The sequence below is a fragment of the Caretta caretta genome, chromosome 12 (assembly GCF_965140235.1).
Source record: "Caretta caretta isolate rCarCar2 chromosome 12, rCarCar1.hap1, whole genome shotgun sequence".
NCBI classification, from domain to species: Eukaryota; Metazoa; Chordata; order Testudines; family Cheloniidae; genus Caretta; species Caretta caretta.
Genome location: NC_134217.1, coordinates 40,905,738 through 40,918,498, shown reverse-complemented (window position 1 = coordinate 40,918,498; position 12,761 = coordinate 40,905,738). Strand labels below are relative to the sequence as shown.

At 43.9% G+C, this 12,761-nt stretch overlaps 1 protein-coding gene across 7 annotated transcripts in view; it reads left to right on the top strand.

The window, feature by feature from the left end:
- Positions 1 to 221: 221 nt before the first annotated feature.
- Positions 222 to 12,761, top strand: part of FANCA (FA complementation group A) — a 69,994-nt gene continuing 57,454 nt past the window's right edge. For 3 of the 7 annotated variants that reach the window (XR_012664615.1, XR_007352345.2, XM_048817063.2), the window contains exons 1-6: positions 238 to 360; positions 1,255 to 1,364; positions 6,873 to 6,945; positions 7,948 to 8,090; positions 8,909 to 9,004; positions 12,178 to 12,251. Coding sequence is in view for 5 of the 7 variants with exons in the window: in XM_048817063.2 (XP_048673020.2) it covers positions 306 to 360; positions 1,255 to 1,364; positions 6,873 to 6,945; positions 7,948 to 8,090; positions 8,909 to 9,004; positions 12,178 to 12,251 (551 nt within the window). In the remaining 2 variants the exon portion in view is untranslated. Of the gene's footprint in view, positions 361 to 626; positions 679 to 1,254; positions 1,365 to 6,872; positions 6,946 to 7,947; positions 8,091 to 8,908; positions 9,005 to 12,177; positions 12,252 to 12,761 lie in introns of those variants that run through there. The other 4 variants (XM_048817062.2, XM_075118484.1, XM_075118485.1 and 1 more) reach the window with 4 other exon arrangements.

Sequence of the window (12,761 nt, the reverse complement as noted above, 5' to 3'; positions counted from 1 at the left end):
ACACAGGGCCCTGTGGGCCTGGTTCCTAAACTCCAACCCCACCACAAACGAGGAGCCTCTTCAGAAATGGGGCTGGACTGGGGAGAAGGGATACCTAGGCTGTTGCCACTACCAAGATGGCGGACTCCATGGCAATTACTGCCACTACCAAGATGGCGGTCAAGACAAGTCAGTAGGCGGGGACAGACGGAGCCCTTTACGACCTGGGGGCGCCGTAGCCAATGGGAGCGCAGGGCGGGCTGGTTGGTTGCAGACCCGGCGCCGTCGCTGAGGAGAAGGCGGTTGCGGCGCTCGGCTTAGCGGGGATGGCCACCAGCCCGAGCGGGCGGAGGGGCAGCCGGGCTCTCTCCGAGCTGCTGGGTAGGTGGCCGCCAGGGGCCTTCAACGCCCACGGGCTGCCCCGGCCGGCGGAGCGGGCGCCCGAGGGGAGCGCTCTGCAAAGCGCCGCGTCCGGGTCCCCAGGGGGCCGACCCCGCCCGCCCCGCCCCGCCGCCGCGGGAGGTGGGCGCGAATCGCTCGGCTCGCCGCCGGGGCGGGGCTCTCCCCGCAGAGCCGTCCCGCGGTTTCCCCGCGCGGGCGGGCGGGCGCGGCGCCGGGCCCGCCCCGCGCTGTTTGTGTGCTGGGGCCGCCGGTCGGGGCGGCGTATGGCGGCTTCGCAAGGCTTGAAACCAAAGCGAGGTGGGCGCTGGTCCTTCTTCCGTCTCTCCCGCCGCCGGCTCTGCCTCGCTTCCTGAGCGCCACCTTTTCTGAACTCTTTATTCCCCCAATCCCTAAACGGCCCCCTCAAGGATTGAACTCACAACCTTGGGTTTAGCAGGCCAACGCTCAAACCGCGGAGCTATCCCGCCCCCGCCCTCCTGGGGTTGGATTCATGTGGAGATTCAATTCAAAGTAACCCTAAAACTGTCTCTGTCAGTCTTGCTGTCGCTAGTGCAGAAGGTGTTTTTGCAGCACCTGGAACAACCCGCCTGTCTCATTTAAAAATAATAATCTTATAGTCCTCGTCTTTGTCTCTGTTTTGGCACAGTTGGCAGTTTCTGTGTAAAGGGATCTGGTCCGGGTTAAGGAGAAGCCTTGGGGATCAGAGGGCAGACTTGGGCAGAGCTGCAGCATTAGCCCACACTGTGTCTGGCTCTTGCCAATGTCAACCATTCCTTTTCATCAGCACAACATTTATGCATTCTAGGAATAAAACCGCAGAAAACAGGCCGTTTAGTAAACCTTTAGTTTATTTATTTTTTTAAAATTTCTTAGCAGGAAGAGTCAAGAAACAGAAATGCACATTTGACAGTGGACAGGAGTTTCAGAAAGCAGCTGTTCACCTTCTGAGTTGCCATCAGAACTTGAATGACCTCTTGCTGGAGGTAAGACAGCTGGCAGTTTTGAATTTACCAGTCATATCTTGGGTTTCTGTAGAACCCTGCTGAAGTTTGGTCTCCATACAAGTCTTTCAGATATAGGTCTAAGGTGCATGTTGTGTAAGCAGAATATCTTCAGTAAGTGAACATGTGGGAAACCGGTGTAAAAGAAAACTAAAAGACTAGTGGTTTTCCTTTTAGCAATGAGATTTACATTCATTCTTTCTTTTATTACTGTGGCCTAAAAGTGCAGTTAGGGTTATACAGAGCTAATTAAGATTTGAAATATGGTGGTGTGATGTTCCCCTCTGGTGTTATCTGGACCGGTGATCTGCTCAGCCACTCCAATCCTTGTCTCTGGGAGCCAGCCTTACCCTGCTCTGCTGTGAGATCCCCCACTCCTGGGCTGTTCACGCACAGCCTCTGGCATATAAGCTGCTCCTTGGATTGTGCAACCCAATGACACTAGCTAATATCTCTGGTCCCAGACACAACCCTAGGAACCTCTGTCTTGCAGTGTCCCGTTATGCCCGCTGGACACTGCAAGCTTATATGAGTTCATCAGTTTAACAAAGAAATTGGTATGTACCAGGCTTGTTATCCCAAGGGTAGCCTCTGATATGCTTTACATCAAACGCACTGCTTCAAATAGAATAAACAAACAAATTTATTAACTACAAAGATATGCTTTGACTTATAATATACGTCGGATTTGGTCAAATGAAATAAAAGCAAAACACATTCTCAGCGATCTTAACACTTTCAGTGCCCTTACAAACTTAGATGCTTCTCACCACAGACTGGCTGATTGCCCTTCAGCCAGGCTCTCCCCTTTGATAAGCGCTTTAGTCGCTTGGTGGTGGTGTCTGTAGATGAAGGTGGAAGAGAAAGGAAGAGTACGGCAAACATCTCTCCCTTTTATCAAATTCTTTCTTCCCTCTTGGCTTTAACCCCTCCCCCTTCAGAGTCAGGTGAGCATTACCTCATTGCAGTCCAAAACAGAACAAAGTAAGGGGGGTGACTTACTCCAGAGTCCAACAGATCCTTTGTTGCTGCCTGGGCCAGTGTCCTTTGTTCCTGTGAGGCTGGGCTGGGTTTGTCCCATACATGCCCTGATGAAGTGTGAACTGCCCCTCTGCTCTTGGAGAGTTTTGCCTGGGCCTGTTTTAAGCCATGAGGGCACATTTTCAGCCTCATAACTATATACATGAAATTACAACCTATAACATTACTATAACAACAATGCTCAATGCATCATGAGCCTTCCGAAGACACCTGACATGAAAAACTTTGCATTTGATACCACACAATCATATTATAAGGATGAACCTGGGGTGCAGGGTTTTCCCCTCAGGTACAGAATGTCACAGGTGGTAAATTACCCATCCTCTTTGTTGGGATCAGAACTGGCTTCGTCTATTGCAGAGGTTCCCAAACTTTTTTGCTGAGCCCCTCCTTTGGAGATTCATGTCCCATGCATGCCCACCTCTTTCTAAGAAATGTGGTGGGAGGAGGGGTGCTTGGTACCCTTGGGGGAGGGGTGCCCTGTACTCATGGGGGGTGTGGAGGAAGGGGTACTCACCAGGTTGCAGTTGAAGACTTCTTGCCCTGCAGCGGTTGGGCAGTCTCAGCTGCTGGGACCCAATTTCCTGCTTGTCTGGCTCCCATCCTACTCAGAATAAAGAAATGAGGCCACGTTGAAGAGCCAGGGTCAGCAGGGGAGCCAAAGCCTGTACCCTGTGAGCACTGGGCCATGTACTGACACAGCCCCTTTCTGAACCTGGCCCTTCAGTATGGCACTGTCCACTTCCCTTCCATAGGCTCCCTCTAGGAGGGGAAGCAGATGTGCCCAGGAGCCATGCTGAAGGGCCAGGGTCAGGAGGGGGCTCTGTCCAGCAGGGGGTCAGCAGTCCTGGGGTGCAGCCTTTGGCTCCCTCCTTGCAGAGTCCCTGCTGGCCTACCCAACAGAGGAGGGTAAGTGCCTGTCAGTGGCTGCTGTAGCAGTGAGGGACTAAGACAGGTAGGGAGCCTGGTCTCAGTAGTCAAGACCACCTATACAGAGTCCAATCTACTTCCCCTACCAGACAGAGCCCCATCCTGACCCTGGTCTTTTAGCATGGCTCGTTACTGATAATTCATCACTCCCTCCCCACCCCGAAAGGTGCACGCCCCGCACTTCGAAAGCCTCTGATTTATAGTGAACAGAGTAAAAAGTTATTGGAGATTATCAGCTTTCTCTTAATAGCCACCCATGATTCCATAATGTGACCGTCTTTATAGACGTGTGAGATACATGCATGCACGTCATGCCAAGTTTCTGACTTCTTGTGAAAAGAAAAGGAGTACTTGTGGCACCTTAGAGACTAACCAATTTATTTGAGCATGAGCTTTTGTGAGCTACAGCTCACTTCATCGGATGCATACCGTGGAAACTGCAGCAGACATTATATACACACAGAGATCATGAAACAATACCTCCTCCCACCCCACTGTCCTGCTGGTAATAGCTTATCTAAAGTGATCATCAAGTTGGGCTATTTCCAGCACAAATCCAGGTTTTCTCACCCTCCACCCCCCCACGCACAAACTCACTCTCCTGCTGGTAATAGCCCATCCAAAGTGACAACTCTCTTCACAATGTGTATGATAATCAAGGTGGGCCATTTCCTGCACAAATCCAGGCTTTCTCACCCCCCACCCCTTTCCCGGTGACACACACACACACAAACTCACTCTCCTGCTGGCAGTAGCTCATCCAAACTGACCACTCTCCAAGTTTAAATCCAAGTTTAACCAGAACGTCTGGGGGGAGGGGAGGGGTAGGAAAAAACAAGGGGAAATAGACTACCTTGCATAATGACTTAGCCACTCCCAGTCTCTATTTAAGCCTAAATTAATAGTATCCAATTTGCAAATGAATTCCAATTCAGCAGTTTCTCGCTGGAGTCTGGATTTGAAGTTTTTTTGTTTTAAGATAGCGACCTTCATGTCTGTGACAGAGAGATTGAAGTGTTCTCCGACTGGTTTATGAATGTTATAATTCTTGACATCTGATTTGTGTCCATTTATTCTTTTACGTAGAGACTGTCCAGTTTGACCAATGTAAATGGCAGAGGGGCATTGCTGGCACATGGTGGCATATATCACAGTGGTGGATGTGCAGGTGAGCGAGCCTCTGATAGTGTGGCTGATGTTATTAGGCCCTGTGATGGTGTCCCCTGAATAGATATGTGAGCACAGTTGGCAACGGGCTTTGTTGCAAGGATAGGTTCCTGGGTTAGTGGTTCTGTTGTGTGGTATGTGGTTGCTGGTGAGTATTTGCTTCAGGTTGCGGGGCTGTCTGTAGGCAAGGACTGGCCTGTCTCCCAAGATTTGTGAGAGTGTTGGGTCATCCTTCAGGATAGGTTGTAGATCCTTAATAATGCGTTGGAGGGGTTTTAGTTGGGGGCTGAAGGTGACGGCTAGTGGCGTTCTGTTATTTTCTTTGTTAGGCCTGTCCTGTAGTAGGTGACTTCTGGGAACTCTTCTGGCTCTATCAATCTGTTTCTTCACTTCCGCAGGTGGGTATTGTAGTTGTAAGAAAGCTTGACAGAGATCTTGTAGGTGTTTGTCTCTGTCTGAGGGGTTGGAGCAAATGCGGTTGTATCGCAGAGCTTGGCTGCAGACGATGGATCGTGTGGTGTGGTCAGGGTGAAAGCTGGAGGCATGTAGGTAGGAATAGCGGTCAGTAGGTTTCCGGTATAGGTTGGTGTTTATGTGACCATTGTTTATTAGCACTGTAGTGTCCAGGAAGTGGATCTCTTGTGTGGACTGGACCAGGCTGAGGTTGATGGTGGGATGGAAGTTGTTGAAATTATGGTGGAATTCCTCAAGGGCTTCTTTTCCATGGGTCCAGATGATGAAGATGTCATCAATATAGCGCAAGTAAAGTACGGGCTTTAGGGGACGAGAGCTGAGGAAGCATTGTTCTAAATCAGCCATAAAAATGTTGGCATACTGTGGGGCCATGCGGGTACCCATAGCAGTGCCGCTGATCTGAAGGTATACATTGTCCCCAAATGTAAAATAGTTATGGGTAAGGACAAAGTCACAAAGTTCAGCCACCAGGTTAGCCGTGACATTATCGGGGATAGTGTTCTAGACGGCTTGTAGTCCATCTTTGTGTGGAATGTTGGTGTAGAGGGCTTCTACATCCATAGTAGCCAGGATGGTGTTATCAGGAAATCACCGATGGATTGAAGTTTCCTCAGGAAGTCAGTGGTGTCTCGAAGGTAGCTGGGAGTGCTGGTAGCGTAGGGCCTGAGGAGGGAGTCTACATAGCTAGACAATCCTGCTGTCAGGGTGCCAATGCCTGAGATGATGGGGCGCCCAGGATTTCCAGGTTTATGGATCTTGGGTAGTGGATAGAATATCCCAGGTCGGGGTTCCAGGGGTGTGTCTGTGCGGATTTGATCTTGTGCTTTTTCAGGAAGTTTCTTGACCACCTTGATTACCATGCACATTGTAGGGAGAGTGGTCACTTTGGATAAGCTATTACCAGCAGGAGAGTGAGTTTGTGTGTGTGGTTTTTGGAGGGGGGTGAGAGGGTGAGAGAACCTGGATTTGTGCAGGAAATGGCCCACCTTGATTATCATACACATTGTGAAGAGAGTTGTCACTTTGGATGGGCTATTACCAGCAGGAGAGTGAGTTTGTGTGTGGGGGGGTGGAGCGTGAGAAAACCTGGATTTGTGCTGGAAATGGCCCAACTTGATGATCACTTTAGATAAGCTATTACCAGCAGGACAGTGCGGTGGGAGGAGGTATTGTTTCATGATCTCTGTGTGTATATAATGTCTGCTGCAGTTTCCACGGTATGCATCCGATGAAGTGAGCTGTAGCTCACGAAAGCTCATGCTCAAATAAATTGGTTAGTCTCTAAGGTGCCGCAAGTACTCCTTTTCTTTTTGCGAATACAGACTAACACGGCTGTTACTCTGAAACCTGACTTCTTGTGCATTATCTTGCGCTCTCAGGTTGGAGAAGGCATTTGCTTTTGAGGACTTTTATAGGTAGACCAGGTACTTCCTAGAATTTATTCTCTGGGAACTTTTGTTTTTCTAAGGAGTACTATAGAATAATCACCTTTTAAAAGGAAACTGACTTTTTCTAGTTCCCAACATTTTTTTTGTCACATTTTACCAATGGCATAGTGGAAGGAGCACTGGACTAGGACTCGGGAGACTTGGACTCTGTTCCTGCTCTGCCATGTACCTATTGGGTGACCCTGGGCAAGTTATTTTCCTGCTTTAGTTTCACCATCTGTAAAATGGGGATAATGATACTGACCTCTATAAAGCGCTTTGAGATCTACAGATGAAAAGTACTATGTAAGAGCTAGGTGGTATTATTTAACATTAGTTTTATTTCAGTTGCTTCAGATTTCTAGAATGTTGCAGATGGAAGGTGCCATATAAAGGTAATATATTTATATACATGTACACACAGATTTAAAAGACTTTATTTTGTTTCTAGGTGGAGAGTTCCAGTAAATCAACTGAACAGAGTGGTCCAGAGCCTCAAAGTGCTTTTTCAGAATCATTTGTAGGTGAGCGAGGAAGTATCTGTCCGAGAGAGATGGAAATTAAGTTTTCCTGACACAGTGAATTTCTACTTGTCATATGCCCTTAATTTCTTGTTCTCTCTATCAGTCTGCTAGTTTGTTCTTCTCTGAAATAGATATATAGTTGCAAGTATATACTGAGCACCCTGGTTCTCTTTTGGGTAGAATGAGGACAGCAGCAAGCCACATTTCCTATTCCTGGCCTAGCTTGTAAAGTCTTACAGGGTGACTTTTGAACACCACATCTGATTGGTTCCAAAAAGTACCTGAGTGCTTCACAAACAATAACTAGTTATTTTTCACAATACCCCTATGAAATAAGTTTTATCCCTTTTACAGATGGGGAGTTAAGGCAGAGAGAGATTAAGATCAAAAGTATGAACTAATTTTGGGTGACCAAATTTGAGAAACAGTGATCTTTTTTCAGAGTACTTAGCATTATTTTACACTTTATGTATTCAAGCACATCTCCCATTGCTAGTGACCACTTCTGAAAATTTGATTTAAGGAGCCACCCTGATTTCCAGTCTCAAAGTGTTTGAATCATATGATTCCATCCTTGAAAGCTATGAAGAAAGTCAGGCCTGTCAGTGGAGGGGTCCACTCGAGGGACAAAAACTAGAGTATGGCTTGCCCTGTAATTCTGGCAGTAGCCTTTCTTAAGTTTGTCAGATACTGACAGGTAAAGTCCTCTGACTTCTGAATATTTTGGTTATTTTCAAATTTTGTCCCTCAGAGACGAGCTCTAATACTGTTAGTCAGCAAGCACTTTACAAACGAGATCATCACAACATCCCTTTGAGGTAGATGATGTTCTGTCAATTTTGTGGATGGGGGAAAATGAGGCAGGGAAGGAGATCAAGCGATTTACCCAAAGCCATAGATGGAGAGAGAGTTAGCCAGGATTAAAACTCCAGAGTTGTTGGTTCCTAGTCTAGTGCTCAGCCCACAATCCTTTGACACTATTAACTTTGCTTTGTGTTCCAGTCTCCATTCTGCAGGAGCAGGCCTCGAGGCTGGGAGTACCAATGGGAATCTTGTCAGCCAATACCACTGCTACCAACATTGAACAGATTTGCAAAACTTCCATGGAGTCCAACCAAGTTGCACTGTTGAACTTGGAGCAGAGAGTAAGAGGAAAATCTTTTCTCTTATGCCCACAAAGATGAACATTGGGAGGGAAAAGGCATTGTTAATGGTTATTTTTATTTTTACACTTTAAGCTCACTCTGCCTGGCCTCCATAAACGTATATGTAGTCCCCAAACGATTTAAAAAAAAAAAAATACAAAACCAGTAATGGAATTAGATAGCTGATGGTTCATATCTGTATGTTGTAAAATCCTTAGAAATGGAGCATTCTTTTTCTAAACATGAAAGCTACTGAATTGACAGCCCTGGAAATGATGTCCTCTGTTTATCCATAGAGCTAGTACAGTGTGAGTAGTGGCTGTGCAAGCTTCTTGTATATGATTCTTCTTTAGTATGCCCCAGCCCTTCCCAAGAGGTTCATTTTATTGTGTCCATTGTTTAATTTTTAGCATCCCTGCTTGCAATTTTAGCAAATTATTGTGTTGGTTTGTGTGTGTGGACACCAGAAGCTGTACTGAGACCATTAACTCACTTCACCGAGGCCACTGAACAGCCATCAGGCCCTGGTGGTATAGGGTGACTCTTGCTTCTGATGCTTGAGTTCATGAATTCACATTGCTGTGCTGCCATCACTGGGTGAACAAAAATAGTTGGAAAGCTGTCCTGTGACAGTGATTACAGTCACTACTGACGTGGGGTGCATTTGAACTCATAACCCAAAGGTGAAAGGTTCACTGTCTCCTCGCCAATCGATCCCCTGAGCCATTCAGTCACTAAAATTCAACAAATAAGGAAAAACAGGAAAATATTTTTATAATTATATGCAATATTTACTGAGGGGACTTTTTCCATTCCAGAAGAAATTGTCTTGTTTGCTTCAAACTGTCAAGGATTTGTTGGTGCACAATGCCTTCTGTCGTTTGCTCTTCTGTCAAGAACTGTGGAAAAAGCAGGTAAGACCTCTGAAGAGAAATGCTGGTTCTGCAGACTGTAGGGACAGAACATTTAGATTATTTGAGTGGAACCAGTAGTGCATATTAAACTCTCTTGTTATGTATCCCCTGAAAGCAAGGGGTAACACTAAAATAGACTGCAGAAATCTAGTAATCTGATTTCCTCCTGTTAATGGCCGATAGCAGCATGCTCAGGAGCTTATTGGTCCTACTTTTTGAAGGATGGTGGCCATTTTGCATTTCCCCGGGTGTCACCACGGCCTTTTTGGCACTTTAAAAGCATAATTCTGTCTTAATGTGAAGGAGCATTGATTTTTCCATTTAAAATATTTTAAAACTAAAATCTATTAAAGCTGTGTGAATTAATCTAAAAAGGCCATACATTCAGGGAAAGGAAGCCAATAAGGCTACCCTTCCCCCCCCTAAATATTAATGGCTGTTTGATAGTGACTGCAACAGGTGAACAGGAGATGGCTTGCAAAGTAGGACAATATTTTAAAAAACTGTGAGCATTTCTAGCAAGGGAGGACAAACATTGGTAGCCTTCCTGGTAAAGAGTTTAACTAAAAGCAATAGAAAATTTTTGGTCATGCATCTTATATTCTTAATAATAGGTCTACCTGGGTGTTTGAAAGCACTTTACTTTCATTCTGCTTCACAGTGCCTCTGAAGCATGCTGATATCTGGAATAGTAAATGCTCCTTTTCATATGCTATTGATTGTTTAATAACTATTTGTATTATAGCTAGTGTGTTATGTGGTTTCCATTTTTTTAAGCCACCTGACTGGCTTCTGCATTCAACTCTTGCCATGAGAAAAGGGAGCATTAGCATTGGCCGACTGGCTTTTGGCATCAAAGAGTGGTAGTGAATGTAAGCTATTACCTGTCATTCTGCTTTTTATATGAATGCTAGTGTTTGTGAAAAATGCTAGATTGACAGCACTGGCTACTGAGATCTATTTTTCCACAAAAAATGTACAACACAGACAGCAGCTCTGCAAGTTTCAATCCTTCTCTGTAGGGAAGGGTAATTTACTCTTAATGTCTGTCTACCTTTGGGTTTTATATTGTCACTAGTGCTGTCAAGCGATTAAAAAAATTAATCACAATTAATCGCTCAATTAAACAATAATAGAATACCATTTAAATATTTTTGATGTTTTCTACATTTTCAAATGTATTGATTTCAATTACAACACAGAATACAAAGTGTACAATGCTCACTTTATTTTTTTACATGTATTTGCACTGTAAAAAACCTAAGAAATAGTATTTTTCAATTCACCTAATACAAAGTACTGTAATGCAATCTCTTTATCGTGGAAGTTGAACTTACAAATGTAGAATTATGTAAAAAAAAAAAACAAAAAAACCTGCATTCAAAAATAAAACAATATTAAAATTTTAGATCCTGCAAGTCCACTCAGTCCTACTTCTTGTTCAGCCAATTGCTCAGACAAATAAGTTTGTTTACATTTGCAGGAGATAATGCTGCCCGCTTCTTGTTTACAATGTTACCTGAAAGCAAGAACAGGCATTCTCATGGCAGTGTTGTAGCCGATGTCACAAGATATTTACGTGCCAGATGAGCTAAAGATTCATATTTCCCTTCATGGCTCAACCACCATTCCAGGGGACATGCGTCCGTGCTGATGACTGGTTCTGCTCAATAACAGTCCAAAGCAGCTTTCTTTTTTGGTGGTTTGGGTTTTGTAGTTTCCACATCAGAGTGTTGCTCTTTTAAGACTTCTGAGAGCATTTGCCACACCTCAGATTTTGGAAGGCACTTCAGATTCTTAAAACTTGGGTCGAGTGCTGTAGCTGTCAGAGGATGTTGTGAAGGCCAAAACCATAAACATAGGGTTAAAAAAAAGAACTAGATAAATTCATGGAGAATAGGTCCATCAATGGCTATTAGCCAGGAAGGGCAGGAATGGTGTCCCTAGCCTCTGTTTGAGTGACTGGGGATGAATCACTTGATGATTACCTGTTCTGTTCATTCCCTCTGGGGCACCTGGCACTGGCCACTGTTGGAAGACAGGATACTGGGCTAGATGGATCTTTGGTCTGACCCAGTAGGGCCGTTCTTATGTTCTATCTTTAGAAATCTCACATTGGTATCTTCTTTGTGTTTTGTCATTTCTGCAATGAAATTGTTCTTAAAATGAACAACATGTGCTGAGTTGTCATCTGAGACTGCAATAACATGAAATATATGGCAGAATGTGGGTAAAACAGAGCCGAGGACATACAATTCTCCCTCAAGGCATTCAATTACAAATTTAATTAACGCATTTTTTTTTTAACGAGTGTTATTAGCATGGAAGCTACATGGAAGCATGTAGCATAACAGCTACAAAAGTCCCATGCAAATGCCTGTTCTCACTTTCTGGTGACATTGTAAAGAAGAAGTGGGCAGCATTGTCTCCTGTAAATGTAAACAAACTTGTTTGTCTTAGCAATTGGCTGAACAAAAAGTAGGACTGAGTGGACTTGTAGGCTCTGAAGCTTTACATTGTTTTGTTTTTGAGTGCAGTTATGTAACAACAAAAATTCTAAATTTGTAAGTTGCAATTTCATGACAAAGAGATTGCACTGCAGTACTTGCATGAGGTGAATTGAAAAATAGTATTTCCTTTGTTTAATATTTACAGTATAAATATTTATAATAAAAAATATACACTTTGATTTAAATTATAACACAGAATATAATATATATGAAAATGTAGAAAAACATCCAAAATATTTAATAAATTTCAATTGGTATTCTATTGTTTAACAGTTTGATTTAAAACAGCGATTAATGGCGATTAATTTTTTTGAGTTAATTGCATGAGTTAACTGCGATTAATTGACAACCCTAGTTATTACCAATCCATTGAGGTGTCCATTGTTCCTTTAGAACGTAATCAGGATTATTCCAGGGATGTAAAGTGACCTGAATGATTTATCATTCTTAATTAACATTTCAAAAGTGGGTAGGAGAGAATAGGTCTATGGTAACTCTTTTTTTTTATTGGTATTTTATATATTACTGTTATGATGAGCTCAGATTTTTTCACACCCTTAATCTGACTAACAGTTTTTAATTTTCTTTTAATGTTTGCCCCTGGAAAGTTTGCTATTGTAAATGTTACCCACTATCATCTGACTGTAGCATTATTCCTCTTAGAATCCTCCCGTGTTGGAAGTTGTGTGGCACCTGCACAGAGGCAACATTGTTAGCTTGGGAGAGCTGCTGGAGAGGTAAGCAGAGGTTTATACGTTTGCAGATGTCTTTAGTCTCAAACATATAGAAATCTTATCTGGGATTAGTTGTTAATGTCTTTGCCTAAAATTTGCTTCAGAAGTTCTTGGCCATTAAAAAATAAAATTGGTCTAGAACAGGGATCTTACTGTGCATAAGCTGCACACTTCTGTCTTTACAAGGCAGAGTATTACAACAGAGTTATACCTTAGAGAATAAATTTACCTCTACGCTATAAATTGATATAGGACAGAAACCTTGATGATAGACTGAAGTTAGAAGTTAAGATATACTGGAATGATTGTGCTTTCTGATAGACTTTCAATAGGTCCCATTTTAGGAATCATGTAGCAAAAACTTTATCATCCTGAGAATTTACAGATTCAGTTCCTGTAGCAGTCAAGTGATTGAAACCCTGCGCAGCATCTTGCAAGTGTGTGCCACAGTGTTCTAATAAGTAAAATCAAGCAATCCTTCAGAGGATTCTCTCGTGCTATGTGCGGAGGTTG